The 21,625-nt window shown below is 43.3% G+C and overlaps 1 protein-coding gene across 3 annotated transcripts in view; it reads left to right on the top strand.

Annotated features, from left to right (window-relative positions):
• Positions 1-21,625, top strand: part of TTYH1 (tweety family member 1) — a 71,395-nt gene that overhangs the window by 36,639 nt on the left and 13,131 nt on the right. For 2 of the 3 annotated variants that reach the window (XM_089479890.1, XM_089479892.1), the window contains exons 3-11: positions 2,007-2,118; positions 8,302-8,522; positions 9,822-9,917; positions 11,746-11,818; positions 15,321-15,396; positions 17,056-17,111; positions 19,270-19,362; positions 19,531-19,623; positions 21,331-21,473. In XM_089479890.1, coding sequence (XP_089336016.1) covers positions 2,007-2,118; positions 8,302-8,522; positions 9,822-9,917; positions 11,746-11,818; positions 15,321-15,396; positions 17,056-17,111; positions 19,270-19,362; positions 19,531-19,623; positions 21,331-21,473 — 963 coding nt within the window. The remainder of the gene's footprint in view (positions 1-2,006; positions 2,119-8,301; positions 8,523-9,821; positions 9,918-11,745; positions 11,819-15,320; positions 15,397-17,055; positions 17,112-19,269; positions 19,363-19,530; positions 19,624-21,330; positions 21,474-21,625) is intronic. The other variant, XM_089479891.1, reaches the window with a different exon arrangement.

A 21,625-nucleotide genomic window follows, 5' to 3' on the forward strand; every position in this document is an offset into this window, starting at 1 on the left:
GTAGCCATCAACTTCCTGTGCCTTGAAGGCACAGCTCAGGTGATGTGGTAAACGTTTGGGATTGGGCAACTGAAGGAAAGACATAACGTACTTTGGTCTCACATGGTGGATGAATTCAAAGATACAGTCATGTTAGTCTGGAAAGTCAGTATGCAAAGGGCTCTTGTAGCACCTTTGGGACCAACTGAAAGAAAGAGGTTCGTAGCATGAGCTTGTATAGACCTATGACTACTTCCTCGGATATATGTTTAGAGAGTCCAGAGATACATAGGTCTATCTCTGAACTCTCCCCTCCAAACCTGTATCTGAGGAAGTAGGCTGAAGTCTACGAAAGCTCATGCTACTAGCATCTTTCTTTCAGTTCATCTCGAAGGTGCTACAAGATCCCAGCGCATACTGGCCTCTCATGGGTTAATTCCTGTACGTTTTGGATGCAGCTGTTTCCTGCATGTGCATGCCATTACCAGAAAGACTATAATTACGTGCCCAGTATGCTTCATAATTACAGTTAAGAAGCAAGCTAGGGGGTGGGTGGGCAAATGCTAGTTGTCAGGAGCCAGCATCAGATAGAAAGGCTCTATCCAGGTTGAGACAGAAAGAGAGAGAGGGAGAGAAGGAAATGGAGCTGGAGATAGAGATGGAGGCAGGATGGGCAGATATTAGCTCTGTCTTATGCACTGTTCCTTTCACACTCACTTGTTCCCTGGCTATGCAAATCCTTTCCCAATCCCCAGCCAGATGCCATAAGGAGCTTAGACATTTTTTTCCCTAGCTCCTGCACCCCCCAATGCATCTTTATGCTCTTCTCTAGGTTCCTTTCCTGCTTTCCCTCTCCATCTGCACTGCTTCTCCTGATGTGACTCCAACTTGTAAATATTCCTTCCTCTGGAAGTAAAGGAAGTTTTTTTTTTTTGGCTCTTCTGGGCACAGTTGCGCAGCATTTCGGTAGCAATGAGTGTATGTCCCATCTGCAGCCAAAGCCCTACTGTCCGCCTGTGCTTATGACTATGCACATCAATCCACCATATACCCCTTCCTTGTTGACAGCACAGGCAAATAACAGTGGTAGAATCATGGGGCTGCATTTATGAGGCTGGAAAAAAGATGGAATCTGCTTTTGAAAAGCCACCTTCTTTTCCTGCTGTGTGGCATTTAAACAGTTCAGCCACAGCGCAAAACGTCTTGCCACCTAAGGCAGGGAAATGTGTAACTTTTCTCTTCCTGTGCCTCCACTTGCAATGCCTCGGTCCATGATTGATTTTATGCATATTCCATATTCCAATATACACATTCATTCAGGAAATATGAATTAGGACAGCTTGCTTCCAAATGCATAGGGCATGAAACCCTTAAGCAACCCTAGAAGAGCCCAGCTCTTCTTGAGGTGATAAGCTGTGCCACTGGGCTTACATGATTAAATGTCATTCCATATCAAATATATAAACGCATCTCTTCACAAAGAAAACTTACATGCCCATGATGCTAGGCTTGTACATTGGGTCTTTGGTATCTGCTGGGGTTTGGTTCCTTTATATCAAATGGCAAAATCAAGGTTTGCTTTTTGGAATATATATATTTTCAAGCCGTGGATGCTTGATCCTGTGAATAAAAAATTCATGGATATGGAGGGCTGACTGTAAAATTGTTTTCTTTGGTCTAGCATTTAGGATTCTGTGTAGAGGGAAAGGTGTGTGTGTGTGTGGGTGTGTGTAGGTGTGTGTGTGTGTATCTGCGCATTAAATTACGTTAATTCCATCCGAAAGTCTGATGTGCTGTAGGCCAGGCACAGGTTTATTTCACTCTAAAGAGAGAGAGAAAATAGACCCCATTCATATTTTATATGCTGCCAACATACATAGATAAATATGACACAAAAATAGGAATTTCAAATAGTATTGTGCTTTAGTCAGCAAAGAGGGCTATAAAGGTTGAAACCCAACATTCTGATATACCTCTTTTTTCTTTTCTTTTCTCTTTTTCTCCCTTCTTCACTTTGTCGAACACAGTGCTGGGATTGGCATCGGTTTCTATGGAAACAGCGAGACCAACGATGGTGTATACCAGGTCACATATTCGCTGCTGAACGCCAACCACACGCTAAGCTCCATTGATACTCTGGTGAGTGAGAGTGAATGGGGAGGGAACAAGGAAACCCCTGCCGCTTGTTTATATGGTCATTTACTCTGAGATGAAAACCTCTAAACACTGTGCTCTCACACACTTCAAAATGACTCAGAGCTAGAAATGAATTGAGCAGGAATGGTTCTCATCGATTCATTGAGTAGGAGATTTGGAAGGAACCCTAGGGTCACTCTGCCAATGCAGAAATCCACAGCTAAAGCATTCTGGACAGTTTGTAACTTCTGTTTACAAATCTACAGTGAGAGAGAGTCACATCTCTTTATTCCATGGATATATGTTCAAGATATATGTCAACCACACGCTAATGTGTCCTTACTTTGGTGGTAGAATTCAAAGAGCTAGCAATGTTAGTCTGGAAAATCAGTATGCAATGGGATCTTCTAGCACCCTTGAGACTAACTGAAAGAAAGAAGTTGGTAGCATGAGCTTTCGCAGACATGAGTCTACTTCTTCACATGCAGCTGAGGAAGTGGGCTCAAGTCTACAAAACCTCATGCTACCAACCTTTTTCTTTCAGTTGGTCTCAAATGTGCTACAAGATCCCTTTGCATACACACAATGTGGTTTATCACACGGAGATTTTTAGAGCTTTTGCAGGTCAGTTCCGACGTGACTGCGCTTCCAACGATGCGCATTCACATCATAACGTGAATGTGTTATCGGATGAGATTTCTTTCTATGGGAGCCCCTTCCGTGGGGCTTCCACAGTGATTCCAAAGTGTCTCCTCATTTTGATGAATTCAGAAAAAAAGGGAATTCACAGAATTCGGATTCAAGTTCACTTTGATTTCACTTCGAATGGGTCTGCTGTGGAAAACCACTTCGATGTCACCCCCTTGGCCCCCTGTGTCCTGCTCTGTCATTTCCCTCCTCCTCTTTCACCCGATCTCGCCCCCTCTGCCACCCTGCTACCCATCCCATCATCCCCATCATCCCCTGCCTTCTCCTGCATCCCAATCCTGCCCCCAGTGTCCTATCCCATCATCCCCTGCCTTCTCCTGCATCCCAATCTTGTCTCCAATGACCCCCAGCAACCTATCCCATCATCTCCTGCCTTCTCCTGCATCCCAGTCCTGGCCCCAGCGACCCCCAGCAACCTATCTCATCATCCTTTGCCTTCTCCTGCATCCCAGTCCTGGCCCCAGTGACCCCCTGCAACCTATCCCATCATCCTCTGCCTTCTCCTGCATCCTGATTCTGGCCCCAGCGACTATCCCATCATCCTCTGCCTTCTCCTGCATCCCAATCCTGGCCCCAGCAACCCCCAGAGACCTATCCCATCATCCTCTGCCTTCTCCTGCATCCCAATCCTGGCCCCAGTGACCCCCAGAGACCTATCCCATCATCCTCTGCCTTTTCCCCCAGATGTGATAAGGTCCAATGTCCTTACAATGTCCTCCCAGTCCTGGCCCCAGCAACCCCCAGCAACCTATCCCATCATCCTCTGACTGCTTCTTCACCCTGATGAAGGATGACAGCTAAGGTGGGGGCAGGGAAGGAGGACAGCATCCAGAGCCCCACTGAGCATGCGCAAGGGTCCCATTTCAAATCGTTGAACCCTCTGGTGTAGTAATACAATGTGCACTCACTCCGCTTTGCTTGAATCCTCATCACGTGACTTGCTTGGAATAGAACTGACTCCGCTTCCCCCTCGATTCGGAAGGGCAGTGGAAAGGCAACCAGGTGTGGTAAAACATCACGTTTTAACGTGAATTCACATTGCTAGACAGGAGTGACTCTGGATCTGTGTGAAAAAACTTCACACTTCGCGTTGCTAGAACAGGAGTGACTGCGGATCTGAGCTGCAAACCCCCCAGATGTGATAAGGTCCAATGTCCTTACTTTATTTATTTAGTCATTTATTTTATCCTGGCTTTCCATTGAAAAATGTCATGGAAAGCATGGGTGTCATTAGAGGGGTGCAGGGATATGGATCACACCAGGTGACACCCTAAGGGAGGGTGACTCTGTTGCTCCTCAAACATCGGCTTTTCTGCAGAAATGGGTTGTAGTGCTCACCTGCACCCCTTTAAAACACTGGAGCTCAGGAAAAGAGATAGTGTGAGTGGAGCAAGGCGCAGTAGAAGGAGAAAAGAGAGGCCTCAGGGTTTTTTTTTTTTCATTTTAAAAAATATTTTAAAATTTCCTTTAAAAACATCACATCTTACCAAATTTACACTTTCTTCACATGAAACTATATACCTGTAACTGCATTTGGGCTATGTGTGTGATATTATAATTTAAAGATATTTTTAATTTTGCTAGTTGTTCATGTCACAACTATTGCAATTACATTAGTGATATACAGGAATTATGATTTATGAGTAACATTAGTGGGAAAAAAATACGAAGGATTCTGTAGGGTGTGGTATGGGAGGAGGTCAATTGCGGGGGGGGGGCACCATGGGTTATTGCACTGGGTGAAACGAAACCTAGTGACACCACTGGAGGGAAGGTCGGTAACAAATTGTCAAAACAAACTAAGAATGATGGCTAGCATCATACCTTGCAATTATGGTTTTGTATTCACAATTGTAGAATTATTACCACAATTGCAAATCTGCCTACAAATCTACCTTAACAGCAAGCAGGATGGTACTGACTGAGGTTTGTTCTACTGGCGACCAGGGTGCAGCAGGATGGTATTTCCATTCTCTTCCTATCAGTGATCTCCTATATGATGAGGAGTTGATGTATGTATGATGAGGTCCTACTTCTGATTGTTGCTCTGGAGATCACTGGCAGGAAGGAACTGGAAATGTCATCCTGCTGCACCCAGATCATGAGCTGAACAGACCTCCATTTCTCAATATGTCTGCTGGCTGTAAATGTGGAATCAGGTTGGGCAATGAGATAATAACTACACCTGTGATATAGGATCTTTGCAGATTAAAACCCTCCACTATCAATACCACCACAATAATCAAAACTATATAACCATTGAAATCATCACAGTAATCCACTTGTGTCCAAAAAAATGTGAAAAGCCAATTTGAAGAGTTTTGTCTTCACATCTTTTCTAATTATTACAAGATAATTAACTTTGTATCACCTATATGGTAACATTATTTGCTGCAGTCACCAGGGAATTATGTACTTATTTTAATATGGATTTGAATAATTCTTAATCACTGAGTTTTCAAAGGACTGACGTGACATCTGGTGTATGAACAAGTTTGTTAGCGGTCCACAGTGGTTCAAAAGTCAAGTGAATTTTATGTAATTTTATCTTACTACGGATTTTTTCTTCTTACGCTGTCTACTAAATCATAATGGCTTTTTGCTACACGCAGTGAAGATTGGCACTAAACCCTCTAGTCATGATGCTACAGGGTTACTGGGGGTTAGTTTGTTTTTGTGGTGTTTCCCCCCTCCCAAAAGCTAGCATGCTGAGGATGCTAGTCAACCAGTGCGCCATGTGCCAGAACCAGGCATCCTGTTGGAAGGCATAGTCACAGTCCATGCCATGCCAAGGGGCATGTCATACTGATAAGTGAGCACAAGCAGATGTCCCCAGCAGGCTGGTGTGAGAAGGCATGACTACACCATATGGCTAATATGGACTTGTCTGTAGCATTCAGAAAGCCTTTTCCCAATTTCTTTTGTGTATCATCAGTGAGGAGCAGATATCTAAGCAGATGAATAGTTTGATCAAACAGAAGGCATCGTCCAGTGTATTTACTTTGGTTTTCACGATCCAAAGCAGAATAATTGTGAAAGACTAGGGGGGCATATTAGCCCTCCAGAATGCTTAGAAGTCTGCACTATCTCCACCCCTACTCCCATATACAGTGGGTTCTTCTTATTTGCGGGCTTGCCCTCTGTGGATTTGATCTTCCATGGACAGCAAGCCCTGTTGTTTGTAAAGGGGGTGTATAGACCATGGCTGCTCTAGTGGCAACGTGCATGCCACACCGCTATAAAAAAACAGTCCCTGTGTTTTTTGTTATCCACAGGGGATACAGAACAGATCCTCTACAGATAAGAAGGGATGACTCTCTTTCTCTCTCTCTCTCTCTCTCTCTCTCTCTCTCTCTCTCTCTCTCCAGAATTGGTTGTAGTTCACTGATGATGCATTCAAGTGGTCTCAGCTAGGGACTGTAGGTGAACATTAGGGGTGTTCTGTCATTTTGTGCTTTTGGTCTGTCTTGTAGTAAATGAATCCTGGATATTGATTTTGCCTTGTCAATTTGTTTCTTCACTTCCTTAGCTGGGTATTGTAGTCTGCAAAATGCCTGTTGCAAACCCAAGAGGTTTGAGTCTCTGTTTTATGGTTCTAAGCAGATAACAGTTGTATTGTAGGGCTTGGCTGTAAACAATAGATTCGGTTGTGTGTTCTGAGTGAAAACTGGAGGCATGTAAGTATGTATAGAAATCAGTGGGTTGTAGATAGAGTGTTATGCTTAGAAGTCCATTGTGCATTTGTAAAGTGGTGTCAAAAAAGTGAATTTGTTGTATGGCATGTTCCAGGCTCAGGTGGATGGTAGGGTGCAAGTTATCAAAATCCTGGTGGAACTTATCAAGTGATTGCTTTCCATGCAGCCAAATTACAAAGATGTCATCAAAAAGTCATAGGTAGTGGAGAGGTAGTATTGCTCCAGGTCAACCATGAAAATGTTTGCATACCTTGATGCCATACAGGTGCCCGTGGTAATGCCATTGACTTGGAGGTACATATTATTCCCAAGGTGAAATAGTTATATTTAAGTACAAAGTGGCAGAATTTGGTGGATTGGTCTGCTGTAGCCTCTTCCGAGATGGTATTCTTGATGGCTTGTAGTCCATCTTGGTCTGGGATGCTGGTTTATAGGCACTCTACATCCATAGTGTCTAGGATGGTGTTCTCTGGGAGGTTGGCTGGTGTGTTCTGGGAGCTGTAGGCCTCCAAAAAGAGTAATATTTCCAAACACTTACTTCAAAATGTGAAAAGTCATCCCTACTATGCTTGGGGCCTGCTTGGTCTGTCGAATGAAACCCTGGATGCCTTCCCTAGTGTCCTGTTCTGATGGCATCACTGCTCCACATGGCTCAGCCTTACGTGAAATCCTATTGTATTTCAAAGGTGTGGTGAGGGCACCTATACTCTGCTTCTTTCTAGCACTCAGTACTCAGTACTCAGAAGGATCCACCCACTTTCTTGACATCAGTCAGTACAGTGGACCCTTGTTATACGCTGGGTGTGGTTCCAAGATCCCCTGTGTATAACAAAATCCATGGATGCTCAAGTCCCATTAAATATAATGACATAGCAAAATAATGTCCCTTATAAAAAATGGAAAATCAAGGTTTGATATTTGACATTTATACTTTTTTGGAACATTTTCAAACCATGGATGCTTGAATTCATGTATAAAAAAATCCATGTATAAGAAGGGCCGACTGTATTTCTAGTTATTGGAAATACAGTGCGCCCGTGTCATACGTGGGTGCATTATACGCTGCTTTCAGCGGAAGAAACAATGGTGTGTGCCCCCTGCGTAAAAGAAGGGCACACTGTAATATGTAATTAGTAAACCTCTAGATGTCCCCTCTCCTTTTCCTTCAGCAAAACAAGCATGTCTCAGCAATTAACATTTATTTGCATAATCTGGGTCACAGAATCTGGATTTCCCACTGCCACAATAAAGCACAGAAGATTTCTGCAGTGCTGGCAAAACAGGTGAAAATCTACAGATGTTCAGATCATTAAGTAATTGGTATAAGGACAATCTGTTCTCAACAGAGGCATCCCTACCCTTGATATCACCCAGTGTGGGTGTGGCAGCCAAAATGGCATACTCAGGCCTCCTCTTCGCTGCCATGATGGGGGCTTCTTTGTGAGAAGGGAGGCACCTCCATGGCAAAGCTGGAAAGGATGCATTCGGCCATTCTCACCCCATAATGAGAGGCAGGCCTGACCGGGTGTCATCCCTCTTCTGGGGTGTCACTCGGTGTGGTCCGCACCTCCTTACACTCTCTAGTGATGCCACTGGTTCTTAAACAGAAGTTTAGAGGTTAGGTCCCCTGTGAATTGGAACACATGGTCTGCAATGCCTTGAATTTTCTACTTGTTGCATAAAACCATGATAAGGACCCATGCACCACACAATGCCATGTGGCACATACAGCCCCCTTTCTTACACATGCCAGGTTGTGACTCCCATCTTATTCTCCACACAGATTTCAGAGACAGTGGAACTGCTTTCAGCAACCGTACGGGGGGATCTCACTCAGCTTGAGGAGACACTGTCCCCGCGGACGGAGCTGGTGGCTGTGGTTCGGAACACACGCCGCCAGGCTGAGGCTGTAGCACAAACTCTGGATGGCATTCCCTTCTGGGAAGATGCCCGTGGTGGCCCCAGCATCCTCGCAGAACAAGTTGGCTACCTGGAAGACTACAGGTGAGATATGGGTTTGACAAGAAGGAAGTGGTTTGAAGGAGGATGGGAAGTTGAAATTTTCTTCAAAAAGAACATCTTACCAAATTTTCACTTTAACCACACAAAACTGTGTACATTTAAATGCATTGAGGCTGTGGATATGATATAGTAAACTAAAAGTATAATTTTAATTTTGCTAGTTTGTTATGTCATACCTATTGCTATTACATTCAGTGAAATACAGGACTTATGATTTATGAGTAACATTAGTACATAAAACATTACTAAGAATTTTGTATCATGTAGTATGAGGGGAGGTCAAGGCAGGATGGCATATAAGTTTTCACAGCAGGTGACACCAACCCTAGTGACACCAGTGGAGTAATTGGTTCAATTGTAAATTGTGAATCAACACATAGGTAAATCCACTAGTGGCTGGTAGCTCCCATGTCAGTGGGATGATGAATTCCCTCCAGGTTTTAACCAAGGCTTCACAAGAGCTTGAATGAAAATGGCTACAGTGGACCCTCCACTTTTGCTGGGGTTAGGGGCACAAGACCTGTGAAAATGTAAAGAACACAAATAAAAAGACACGATTTTTTTAACCTGAGAGAACAACTGTCTAGGAATCTCTAGGTCTTCCAAGGCAATTCTGTGGTGAAGATCTGCCAGAAGTTAATCACAAAATTGCGCTGGAGGATCTACAAATTCCTAGAGAAGTGTTATTTCTAAGAATCTCTAGATTTTCCAGTGTGACTTTTGGCAGAAGCTGACAACAGAGCCATACTGGAGGACCTACAGATTCCTAAAGGTAAAGGTAAAGGTAGTCCCTTGATCTGAATGTGTAGTCCTAACCTACTATAGTGCGCGGTGCTCATATCCATTTCTAAGCCGAAGAGCCAGCATTGTCCGAGGATTGCTCTGGTGGTCATGTGGCCAGCATGCCTGCACCAAATGCTGTTACCTTCCCACTGAGAAGTGGTACCTGTCTATCTACTTGCATTTGCATGCTTTCGAACTGCTAGGTTGGCAGAAGCTGGGACTAGTGACAGGAGCTCACCCCATCATGCGGCACTCGGACCTCCCTCTAAACCACCACATCCCTTCCTGAATAATCTAGTCTGCAAAAGTCAAAGTCGCAAATGTGGAGGGCCAACTGTAGAAGAAGGGAGAGGGGGAGCATATGGCTAAGAGCAAACGGATAGTTTCCTGTTGTGCCAAAGTGGTTGGTGTTGGTAATGGAAGGTGCAACTAGGGTTGGAGGTGGAAGACCAGGACTCTTTGTGTCATCCTCACTTCCCTGCTCTCTGGCTCCCCCAGGTGGCTGGCCTACATTTTACTGCTCCTGTTGGACCTCATCATCTGCCTCTTCATCTTGCTGGGGCTGGCGAAGCAGATCAAGTGGCTGGTTATCGTGTGAGTGCGCCATCTGGTGGGCGCTCCTGAACACTATAGCACTGGGAGTGGGATGGGGGGAAGATACGGATTGGGAGTGTGAATCATTCACAGCAGCCCATGGAGGAGTCTTACACTGAGCAGAGATTTCATGTAATTTTCTTATCATACACGGACATTACCTCCTTAACAGAATGAACAAAATATGAATGGGATTTGAGCCATACAGCTTCTCTTAGAGGTTATATCATCACCATAACATCAAACATAAATATATTTTATGTGACCACGCTTCTGTGAAAATCCCCAGAATGCAACTCTATCAAATTTAAAGTCCTTGAATTATGGTATATCCACAAACTCCAATCTATTGAGAATAGTTTGAACAAAGAATATGGTTTCCTGGCACACTGGATGTATTATAGTGCCAGCTGACATGCCAGACCCAATAGGTTCTCATGCTTCCTTTATTATATCACCTTTTTGGTCCTGAGCCCTTATCTGTGCCCCAGACTACGAACTTCTTCCACTATTCATGTGTTTACCAATTCATTGTGGCTTGATATAGGCCCTGTCTTCCACCTTTTGTCCCCTAACTGTCCTTTAGGAAAACTGAACTTGTCACCCCATTGCCATGCCCACATGTTTGGCAAATTTATTACTATTCACATCCCAACCCCAGTGTATGCATTCATGCAAATATCTGCCCATAGAGGCTCCATTCTGTGCATTTGATGAAGTAGACTGTGTCTACGAAAGCTTACGCTCTTTCTCCCAGTTAGTGCAGAAGGTGCTACAAGATTCCTTTGTTTGTAATATTCATAAAATCATAGAATATCAGAGTTAGAAGGGACTACAATGGTCATTTATTCCAACTCCCTGACATGGAGGAATACATAGCTAAAGTATTCCTGAAAGACACCCAACCCATCTCAGTTTAAAGACCTCCAAAGATGGAGAGTCCACAACCCTCCAAGGCAATCTACTCCTATGTTGAACAGCTCTTACATTAAAAGAAGTTATTCTTTTACTTGTGATTTGAATCCATTGCTTTGTGTTCTAGTCTCTAGAACAGCAGAAAACAAGCTGGCTCCATCTTCTACATGACACCCCTTCAGATATTTAAAGCTAGCTATCACACCGCCTCTCAGTCATCTCTTCTCCAAACTAAACATATCCAGCTCCCTAACTTCACTTACAAGAGGGGTGGACAAAGTGCAGCCTGTGGGTCACATGCAATCCCCAGCATCACTTTTGTGATGCCAAACTTTTTTAAAAATGTCAAGAAAATATTGCAAAGGTTTCCCCACTCCAAAAAAATGCCCCCAAATGACCTCTGGGATTGTGGAGGGCATTTCTACCATATTTGGAGGTTCCCTGAGCTGATATTCCAAACGTCTGGAGAACCAAAGGCTAAGAACCACTGTTCTAAGGCATCTTGTTCATACACAAACAACTAAATCAAGCTTGCTTCTGCAGGTCAATTGCTCATTCAGGGCACCCTCCACATATAACAAGGACTATAACATTCTTTTGGTAAATCCTAATTGGGCACCACTGTAAGAGAAAGTCTATCAGATCGACCCGTTTACATTAATCAGACAACAAACACACACCAAATAATAGCCAGGCTACCACTAAATTCATACAGAGCCACATTGAAGCTTGAATCCAATGTGAAGTTGCAAGGAGGGAAGGAGAGCTGCTTCTTTTGTATTGCTGCCTGCCATGCAGAGGTTTAAGCTGTAGATTCCTGCCAAGAAGAAAGTTGGCCAAACCCTGCTTTGAATGGTTCTGGAATTGTCTCCCTGCCCATCTGAGCATGTTCCTTTTTGCTTTCCCTCAACAGAATGGCTGTGATGAGTTTCCTTGTTCTCATCCTGAGCTGGGGCTCCATGGGGCTGGAGACAGCAGCAGCAGTGGTGAGTAAGGGGTCACAGATGGTGGGAGAGGCAGCAGAGTGTGTACGGAATGGGATACCTCAGAAGTACCAGCAGAACTTGGATGCTGAAACTATAGGCCAGGGGTGGTTGACTTGCATCCCTCTAATGTTGTTGGACTACAGCTCCCATCACTTCTAGTCAGCCAAGGCAATGGTGAGGGAAGATGGGAGCTGAAGTCCAACAGCACTTGGGGGATCATCCTGCCTTAGGTTGAATTTGCAGGAAAGGAGAGTGGAAAGTTGCAGAACTGGTGGCTAGTCTAGGACTGGCCTGGCCACACAAACAGAGCAAAAGCCAGCACAAAATATTTCTTAGACAATTCTGCCCCTGGCATGGTCTGCTCCCCATTGACCCTCCATTATTTGATAGATGAAAACAAGGGTATATTTGTAACATCCTGTGCTTCCCAGCCCAAATCAAATCCCTATCTAACTCCAACAATTGCTGAAGGCGGTACTGTTGTGTGTTGCATTCTCTTGCCTTACAGCAGTCTTTTCCACTACTCACTTCAAAACAAAGTGTTGGACTGAAGCTTCTATCATCCCCAACCAGCATGGCTCTGTTGATTGGAGATTATGGAAGTTATAGAACTGGATTGGGGGAGGGGCAGTTGATGTATTAAGTAAAACCTGATTCTCTGTTTCACAACATGAAATAAACCTCAGGAGCCACTGTGCGTAGAAACAGCAGGCAGGTATTGCTTTAGTATTGATGTACAGGTATTTAAACACATGCACTGGAGAGAAAAGATGTGTCCATTCCCTACTTATATTAAGTTCTGGAGATTAAGAGAAGGGAGCTGAACCTTAGAGAATAAGAGGTCAGCTAGTACTTTTCAAAAACAAAAGACAGCACAGTATTCCTCCACACTGCCAGAAAACAAAACAAAACAAATAGAAGCCTTTGTTTTTTTCAACACAGTAAATAGGTATAGACAGACTGTATCTCTATGCCTTAGGAATTCTCTATAGCCTTGCAGAAGTCTTGTGTCATACTCTCCATCAGATATAGATACCCTAACTGGCCTTGGGGTAGTTACAAGGTTGCTACTATTTTCCCCGCAAAGCACAGGTTCTGGGTCTTATGCCAGGGCTTGCTGTGCTATCCAATGTGATGGACTGGCATTTTATCCCCTAAAGGTTAGTCTCCACTACCACATTTGTGCCATATTATTATCACATCAGCATAGTTTCCTGAAAACTCAGTGTGGACCAGCAGCTGACTTTGAGAAGCACTGTCTTGAGTACAACTGCTTCCCTGCCACCCCAGTTTTCCTTGTTTTACTGAAACAGATTAACATGACTATCTCTTTGAAGACTCCTAGAAAGACAGTAATTCAGTTTTGTGTAGGGCAGATCAGTACATTTTCTACTTGCCGTACAGGTATTAAAGGCATAGGAATCTCCGACTACCTTGCAGCAGGTGTGCGAACTGAGGGGCATCCATCAAATTGGGCTGGCTGGGTGGCCTTGATGCAGGACTCTCCTTTTCTGGTGTTCTCTGAAGCACAATAATTTAATTGCTGGCAGTCCCTGCCAGGGTTATGTGTGTATGGGTATGTGTGTGTGTTTAGGAGAGACGAGGCATTCTCTCACCATTACCACTCACTCTACACACACATAGACACACACACACTTTTCATCTTACTGTTGCTTTTAATTAGTAGGCCCTAAGTTATGTACTGCCTGTGGGGAGGAAAGGGGACGCTCTGTGTACTTTCCGGCTGCCTTGATTAATATTCTCAGTTCTGTCCCCTCTGGGGATATATATTTTTTCCAAAAGAAAAAAGAAACAACTAGGGCTTTTCCTCTCAGTGCTCAGCCTTTTCCTTCTAACTACAGCCCCTCTTCCTTTGAGCGAGCTCATGCCCCCCTCCCAACAATACCCCTCACCCACCTAAATTTTGATCCAGAACTCTTGTCATCCCAATCATGTTATATCTCCCTACCTTCTTCCAATTCTGACCTGCCCTTCACTAAGATGAGTCTAAGGCTCCTTGCTGCCTGCACTCAAACTCATCAAGCATCCTCTTGTTGTAAAAATCAGTAATGACAGACAGTGGTGTTGTGGAGGTTGGTAGCACCCAGTGTGGGATGAAACTGCCTTGCCTGCACCCCCGGTAGCTGCTTTTTGAGTAGCTGTGCCATCCCTGAAAGCACCATCCTCTTGGAAAGAGCTTTAGAATCCTTGAAGGCACTCTGGGGAATGGTGCTGTGGCTTCTGGGGCCCCTGTCTAGGACCCAGTATGACTATTGGGCAAGTACGAAAGGGAGATGATACCCTTTCTTACCTGCCCAGTATCTGCGCCAGTCCTGCGACAGTGTCAGGGAGTGTCACCCAGTGCTGTTTGCATCCCCTGCACTCCTTAGTGATGCTTCTGACAGACTTGTTTCCCTGAGAGAATGCTCTTAGCCATTTCCAGCCACCTTCTTTGACAGTCCAAAGTTTCTTGAGAATAAATGTCTGTGTGAATGCATTGTAGCCTCCCATTGCAGGAGAAAGGCAGGATTTACATCTCAGAAATAAATGAAAAATAAATAAATAGCAATAGCAAGTACATTTCTATACCATTTATCGGTGCACTTAAGCACTCCCTAAGTGGTTTACAATGTGTAAGCTAATTGCCCCCAACAATCTGGGTACTCATTTTAGCGACCTTGGAAGGATGCAAGCCTGAGTTGAGCCTGAGCCCTGGCTGGTATGATACTCACAACCTTATGGTTTGTGAGTGAATGGCTGCAGTACTGACATTTAACCACTGCGCCACCAGGGCTCTAACTTCTTGTGCCCACACTATCTTTCTTGTTTAACACTCACTGCTTACTATGGATTGCCAGAGCGGCATGCCCTCCTGACAGCTATTCCTCACTTATCATTTTGAAATTGATTACAAAATGCAAGTGCTTAGAGGGTGAGTGACCTTAAATGACATCCTTGGGCAGCTACTCAAAGGCTGCTCCCTCCCTGATTTTGAGTTGCAGAACTCTTTTCATAGTGGCTCCCATGTCAATAGGGACAGTGTATCCAGATTTCAGTCCTGAATTTAAGGGGAGCTGTCTAAGGTGCTCAACACTGTTCTTTTTAATAGGTTCATTACTCTGGATAACTCCTTTAAAGTTCAGGCCAAAGCCTAGAGCAGATTCCCAGTCCCACTGACAATGGAAACACTGGAGAGGGACAGGTAGTGTTTTACTTCAGATGTCCTCCTTTGGTAGGACTGGCAAAGATGTTATCAGAACAAGGCCTTCAAAAAGCTTCAGCTTTTTTAAACTGCTGTTTGAATCCTCATGGTCTCCCACAACCCACAGGTTTAAGCAGCTGCTTTGCCCATTTGAGCTTTGTGCTCTCTGCTGCCATGCTGATCATAGGGACCTAGGGCCTGGACTTCACCTTCTGTAGTTGGACATGTTTGCTTTCATGCTGTTTGCAACTAACTGCAATAAAAGAGACATTTGTTTCTCCTCCCTCCCTCCTCCTTCAGGGACTGAGTGATTTCTGCTTTGAGCCAGATGGCTATGTGATGAACACAACCCAAGCCAGGACTGGACTCAGCCCAGGTAGGAATGGAATTACTGCGGTCCAGAGAATAAGACTTTTAGATTGCATCTTGTGTAGGATTGCCAACATATAGAGCTGCCACTGTTGTTATGCCTTCATAACAGTTGCTTGATCAGTAAGCATTACCTGATGTTCAAATGTGTATCCAGGCTATGAACAGCCCCCCATACTAACGTCTCCAGATATCAAAATACTGTTGAACATCCAAATGCCAGCTAGATGTTTTTTTCACCCCCTGGTCACTTTGCAACCCTACCTAGGAAGGTCTGGGTTCAAATTCTCATGGGTAGTTCTGATGTGGTTCAAAAAATAACTAACATTCTTGGCCTCCAAAATAGTAGAGATCCAGAGGGTTTCTCGAGTCATTTCCAGTTTACTGTGTTTCTCTATATACATCTAACAGATAAAGGCTTGGAACTAAAGTAGATGTGACACTAAATGCATCTCTAGAAGTGCAGTGGTGCGTGTCTGTATTTGTGTAAAATTTTAATCAAGGCCATGACGCATGGAGAAGAATGAATCCTAATGTAGCCCCAATACCAGCAGCCCCAATTATTTATTCCAGTATGCGAGCTCCCCAGTGCAGCTATGGTAGAGGCAGGGAAGGAGGGAAAGAAGGAAGGAAGGATCAAACCTATGAAACTGACCCATGAATTTAAGGCATCCTGTTAGTGACTTATGGCAGTGTATACTCAAAAATTTACAATTTAGGACTTATTCTGTGCCAAAAAATGCATGAGGTTGTGTGTGTGTATGTGTGCGCATGCGTGCATGCGTGCACATGCGCTCACAGAAAATTGCGTTTTCAATTTCCAGGAAATTGAAGTTTCCTGTCGAGATAGCCTGAAAAACCCACAAAAAAACTATGTGGCCATGTTCTAGAAGTTTTTCTTCTAGAACATGGCCACATAGCCCGAAAAACCCACAAAACCTACGTATGCTGGCCATGAAAGCCTTCGACTTCACATTCCTGTAAAGAAATTCAATTTTCCTGTTGTTTTCTATGTGGAAAATTCTGTTTTCTGCACACACACAAAAATGTAATTTTTTAAAAAATATACAAAATGAGTCCCAACTGCAAAGATTCTTATCCATTCAGGATTCTCTTCATCCCAACACTCAAGAAATCTGATTTTAACCATTTTGAGGGGGGGTATTTTTTTTTACTATTCTTTCTCTACCTGCTTGGAAATGCTATTCCTGGTGAATTTCTGGTCAGCCATATATTATTATAGCACATATACTGTGCACCAGATCTCTGTTAAGAAGGTGTGGGAAATTTGGTAAGCATTTATTGTTTAGCAGCAACATATAACCACTCAATATATATCATTTATTGTCCTTGTCTGCTTTCACTTCTGTCAAAAAGGTGAGTCCACAGCATTTTTTAAAACAGAGCTTTGTGTTCTTCTGGCACATGCTTAAGGTCCTTCCTGTGGTTTATTTTGGTTTGTTTGTATTTTTGGTGGTTGCTTTTGGTGTTTCTATTCTTTTTTCTCTCATTCATTATTTTTCTCTTTTCAGAGGTAAGGGGAAGAGACATGTAAAACCCTAGTTAGATAAATAAACCCAGGATCTATCAAGGGAGAGCGAAGGCCTGGTGCTTACGTGGGCCTAATGGTTTGATTAATTATTTTCTTTTCCTCTTAACCCTACAGATATCTTGCAATATTACTTAACCTGCAGCCAAGACATCTTTAATCCATTTCAGCAGGTAAGTGGTCACTCTTCTCTTTTTTTAAAAAAAGTGTTGGACCTACATATGGATGGGTTGGGAAAATTCAGAACCAAGAGTCTCCCAAACTCTCCACCAGTTGAAATCTGCCACTTTTATTATTTGGGGGTATATCACATCCTTGCCATATTTGTGCTGTAATAGCATGATTTGCATGTTTTTATCTGTACTAATACTGCATTAGCCTTGCCTTGCCTTGCATTTCATGAGTGCCTAAATATAGCCATAATAATACAATTGTGGTATGACATCATTACAATACACCCATCTCTATCCAAATCTCTCATCATGGACCACAACATCACCACCATTTTAATATCTTTCCTGTGTAAAAAACCAAAAGTGTTTATCACACTAGTGAGTTGTTTCAGGTTCAGGTCCTGTTCAAAACCGTTTTAAATAATAATAATAATAAAAATTTTATTTATATACTGCCCTTCTTAAAATCAAGGCGGTGTACAGCAATATGCAGCATATAACATTACAACTATACAAAATTGGTTAAAACAATACAATAATAATAATACAATTCATAAAATTCATACCGGCAAAACAATGCTGACCACGAAAAAAAGGGGGGGGGGAGGAAGCATTCTGGGGCAGAGGTCAGGGGTAAGCCTGCTCAAATAAGTAGGTTTTTAACCCCTTCTTAAATTGGGCTAGGGAAGTGGTTGAGCGGAGCTCGAAGGGCAGCGAGTTCCAGAGAAGGCCCTCCTAGAAGTGGACATATATTTCCCCTCTGGAATTCTTAGCAATTGCTGCCCTGATGATCTGAGTGTGCGGGGCGGATTGTACGGGGAGAGGCGGTCCTCGAGGTACCCTGGGCCCAAGCTATTTAGGGCTTTATAGGTAATAACCAACACCTTGTATTGCGTCCGGAAGCGGATAGGCAGCCAATGTAGGTCTTTAAGGACTGGTGTTATATGACTGGCCCTGGCAGTGCCAGTGACCAGTCGGGCTGCCATATTCTGCACAAGTTGCAGCTTCCGGGTATGGTACAAGGGTTGCCCCATGTAGAGCGCATTACAGAAATCCAAGCGAGAGGTTACCAGCGCATGTACAACAGTTTCAAGGTCCCTCCGGTCAAGGTAGGGTCGCAGCTGGCGTATCAGCCGAAGCTGATAACAGGTGCTCCTGAGCGTCGCATCCGCCTGAGACGGGTTTTCACCCATAATCTGTAATAACATTATCACGGCACTACAGCGAATGCATCATTGCCTAGATCTTGCAGTGAGAGAAGTAGCACAGGGAGAGAAATGGACCACATAATTCCCAGCATTTTTTATAACTTTTATCTTGTGAAAAACAATGTCTGTCTGTCTGTCTGTCTGTCTGTCTGTCTGTCTGTCTGTCTGTCTATCTCACAATTCATTCATGTTGTCCTATTCAAAAACCACTTCATTTATACTCATAAAACTGTAATACCTCTATTATGGCATGACATCACAGTGCTGTTATACTATTAACTTTAAATATATTAATGATAATTAAAAATAATTTTTTTAAAAAAATCTCATTCCTAATAACTGTACAGCAGAACAGCACCAGGAGAACCACAATGTCATGTGATAAAGCTGAAGCAGGACAAATCCACTATTATAATGGCATAATAGTGTGGTGTAATAAAGAGCCAAAATAGCTAAGGAAGACATGGATCTCTGAACTGCTGAATGATGCTTAACCTCTCCTCTGCCCTCCCCATCAAATCAAATCTCCAATTGCTCTTAACATTCCTCATACTTTTCTTCCCAAGCAGTACACATTAACCCCCATGACTTTTCTGTTTTAGATGAGTGCTCATTATTCTGGATTCTTTGTCCATAGCTGGTTTCTGTTCTTAGAGCAATCATAACATTAAATGCTAAAAAAGAATTCTGCCCATAGGTCCTTATGATTAACTGAATTGTATGTCCAGCTGTCCCCAAACAGGCCAGTAGATAAAAGAAAATATTTAAAGCTCTCTTTTTTGTTGTTGTATTTTAATCTAGTGATTTGGTGACAGTTTTGTGGAACAGATTTTAGTCTTTAGGCTGAGTGATGATAGGCATCACAAGCCTTGTCTCCCCCACCCAGCTTCTAAGAGTGCAGGTTGTCTAACTGAAAATGCTTTGTGTTTCTCATCCCACCCTATTGACAGAGGCTCACCATGTGTCAAAGGGCACTGTCCAACATTCACTCTCAGCTGTATGGATTGGAGAGAGAAGCTGTCCCTCATTTTCCAGCAGCTGAGGTCAGTAGGAATACCCAGAAAATAAGGGTGGGGAGGGAGAACTGCTAGATGACTGGACTGTTGGGTCTTCTGGACTGGAAGGGAATTTGATGGATTAGAAGAAGGGAAGGAGACAGGCTGCAAACCAGAACTACTAGTTTCTCTCTTCATATTTTTCAATCCTTGCAGAAGAACATCTTGTCCATCCAGAGCACTTTGAACACCACCGAAAGCAATTTCCACCACCTTGTTGCTCTGCTCAACTGCCGGGGACTTCACAAGGTGCCTTCTTGATTCTTATTCTTCTTGCTGCATAGTTGATCTGGAGACACCTTTTCTGAGCTCTGCATGGGTCCTCATCTTCTCCTGCCCTCCCTTCTCCTTAGCTGCCTCCCCAGAGACAGTTGAAGGGATGGGAGGGCAGGAGAAGAGAAGAAAGAGGCTGCATGTCCACAGAGAGAGCTGTGCATTCCAGAGAAGGCACGGGTGCCATAGGTTCACTACCAAAGCCTTTGTCTGCATATATCACAAAAAGCTATGAAATATTCTTAAAGACTTGACTACATTTGATAACCCTGATGAGGAATCTGTACTTAGCGCACGAGGCCATTGTTAGAACAGAATATGGAAAAACAGAATAGTTCCCACTTCCCAGTTGGTAAGATAAGGCTGCATTCTATCATTCTATTTGTTCAACTTGTATGCAGAAAGTACCATCCAAAGAGTAGGTTTAGACTCAGAAGGAGGAGGAGTGAAGATAGGAACAAGGAACGTCAACAATCTTAAGATGTGCAGATGACACCATACTGCTAGCAGAAAATATCAGAGACTTGGAACAATTACTAAGGAAAGTTAAAGAAGAAAGTACAAAGGCAGACTTATTGCTGAAAATAAAGAAAAATAATGACCATGGAGAAGCTACATAAATTCAACCCAGATAACGAGGAAATTGAAATAGTCAAAGATTTCCTGTACTGTGGGGCAAATACGGACCAGAACAGAGACTGCAGTCAAGCGATCACAAGAGGACTAGGAATGGGAAGGGCAGCTGTTAAAGAACTAGATAAGATCCTAAAGTGTAAAGATATAAAACTGAGCATTAAAGTTAGAATCATCCGAGCCATTGTGTTCCCCATCATCATGTACAGTTGTGAGATAGCAAAATTCCCAAGGGAATGCAGGCACAGCTAATATAAGAGTTCTGGACCTGAATAATTTTCAGCATCTTACTCTGCAATGCTAGAAGTTGGTGAATGAAGAAATTAGTGTGATGGAGTCTCCATGTTTGGAGGCTTTTAGACAGAGACTGGATGGCTATCTGTTGGGAGTGCTTTGATTGTGTATTCCTTCATGACAGGGGGTTGGACTGTATGCCCTTGGGATCTCTTCCAACTCAATACTATGATTTATTGTGTACAGAATTCATATTTGAAGGGCAATGCCCTCATTTTGCCCATAGCTACACCCATGTTTCCGGGATATCTTCTGCCTAGTCAGAGCGCCTCTTTGTCTCCACTGATGCCTTGACCTGTATTTTAGAAAGACACTTTGCAACTGCTGTGCTCACTCTCTCTCGTCCAAAGGACTCCAAATGTGGGTAGTGATGCCCCTGAGACATATATTTATTACTTGTTTGTTTTAAACATTTATACCCTACCTTTGGATACACAAGCCCTCAAGGTGACTTGCAGGCGTAGCATTACACAGTTTTAAGAGACAAATGTTACACAACAACATTACACAACAGCAAAAAAACAAGGAGCAAATAGTCCTCACCACAAATATAAAAACAGATCCAAAAATAATAATAAAAAAACCATCCAATTGCAGCCATAAGGAACTATTAAAAATTCAAGTGATTAAAATTGATTTTCTTAAATGAATAAATCTGTAATCTAGTTTGGTGCTGTATGCCAATGTTTAAAAAGACAAACAACTTTTGTAAATCCTTCTTGACTGTATGTGTTTGTCACATTTTCTGTTTTCTAGGACTATGTGGATGCCCTAAAAGGGCTGTGCTACGATGGCATGGAAGGGCTGCTTTTCCTCCTCCTCTTCTCCTTCTTCTCTGCTCTTTCCTTCACCACAGCTGTCTGCAGTCTGCCCCGTGCATGGAAGAGGTTCCAGAACAGGTGAGGGTCAACACCCAAAATTTGAAGGAGAATGTGCATAACATGGTTGTATCTTTGTGAATGAAACCATCAGAGTTTATTCAAACTCCCCCAATTCCTCTCCAGCCAGTTTGCCCACAGAGAATTTTATGATTTTTTAATTGTATTTTTAA

The sequence above is a fragment of the Sceloporus occidentalis genome, unplaced genomic scaffold (genome assembly GCF_023333645.1).
Source record: "Sceloporus occidentalis isolate IW3139 unplaced genomic scaffold, rSceOcc1.0.p SCAF_14, whole genome shotgun sequence".
Taxonomy (NCBI): Eukaryota; Metazoa; Chordata; class Lepidosauria; order Squamata; family Phrynosomatidae; genus Sceloporus; species Sceloporus occidentalis.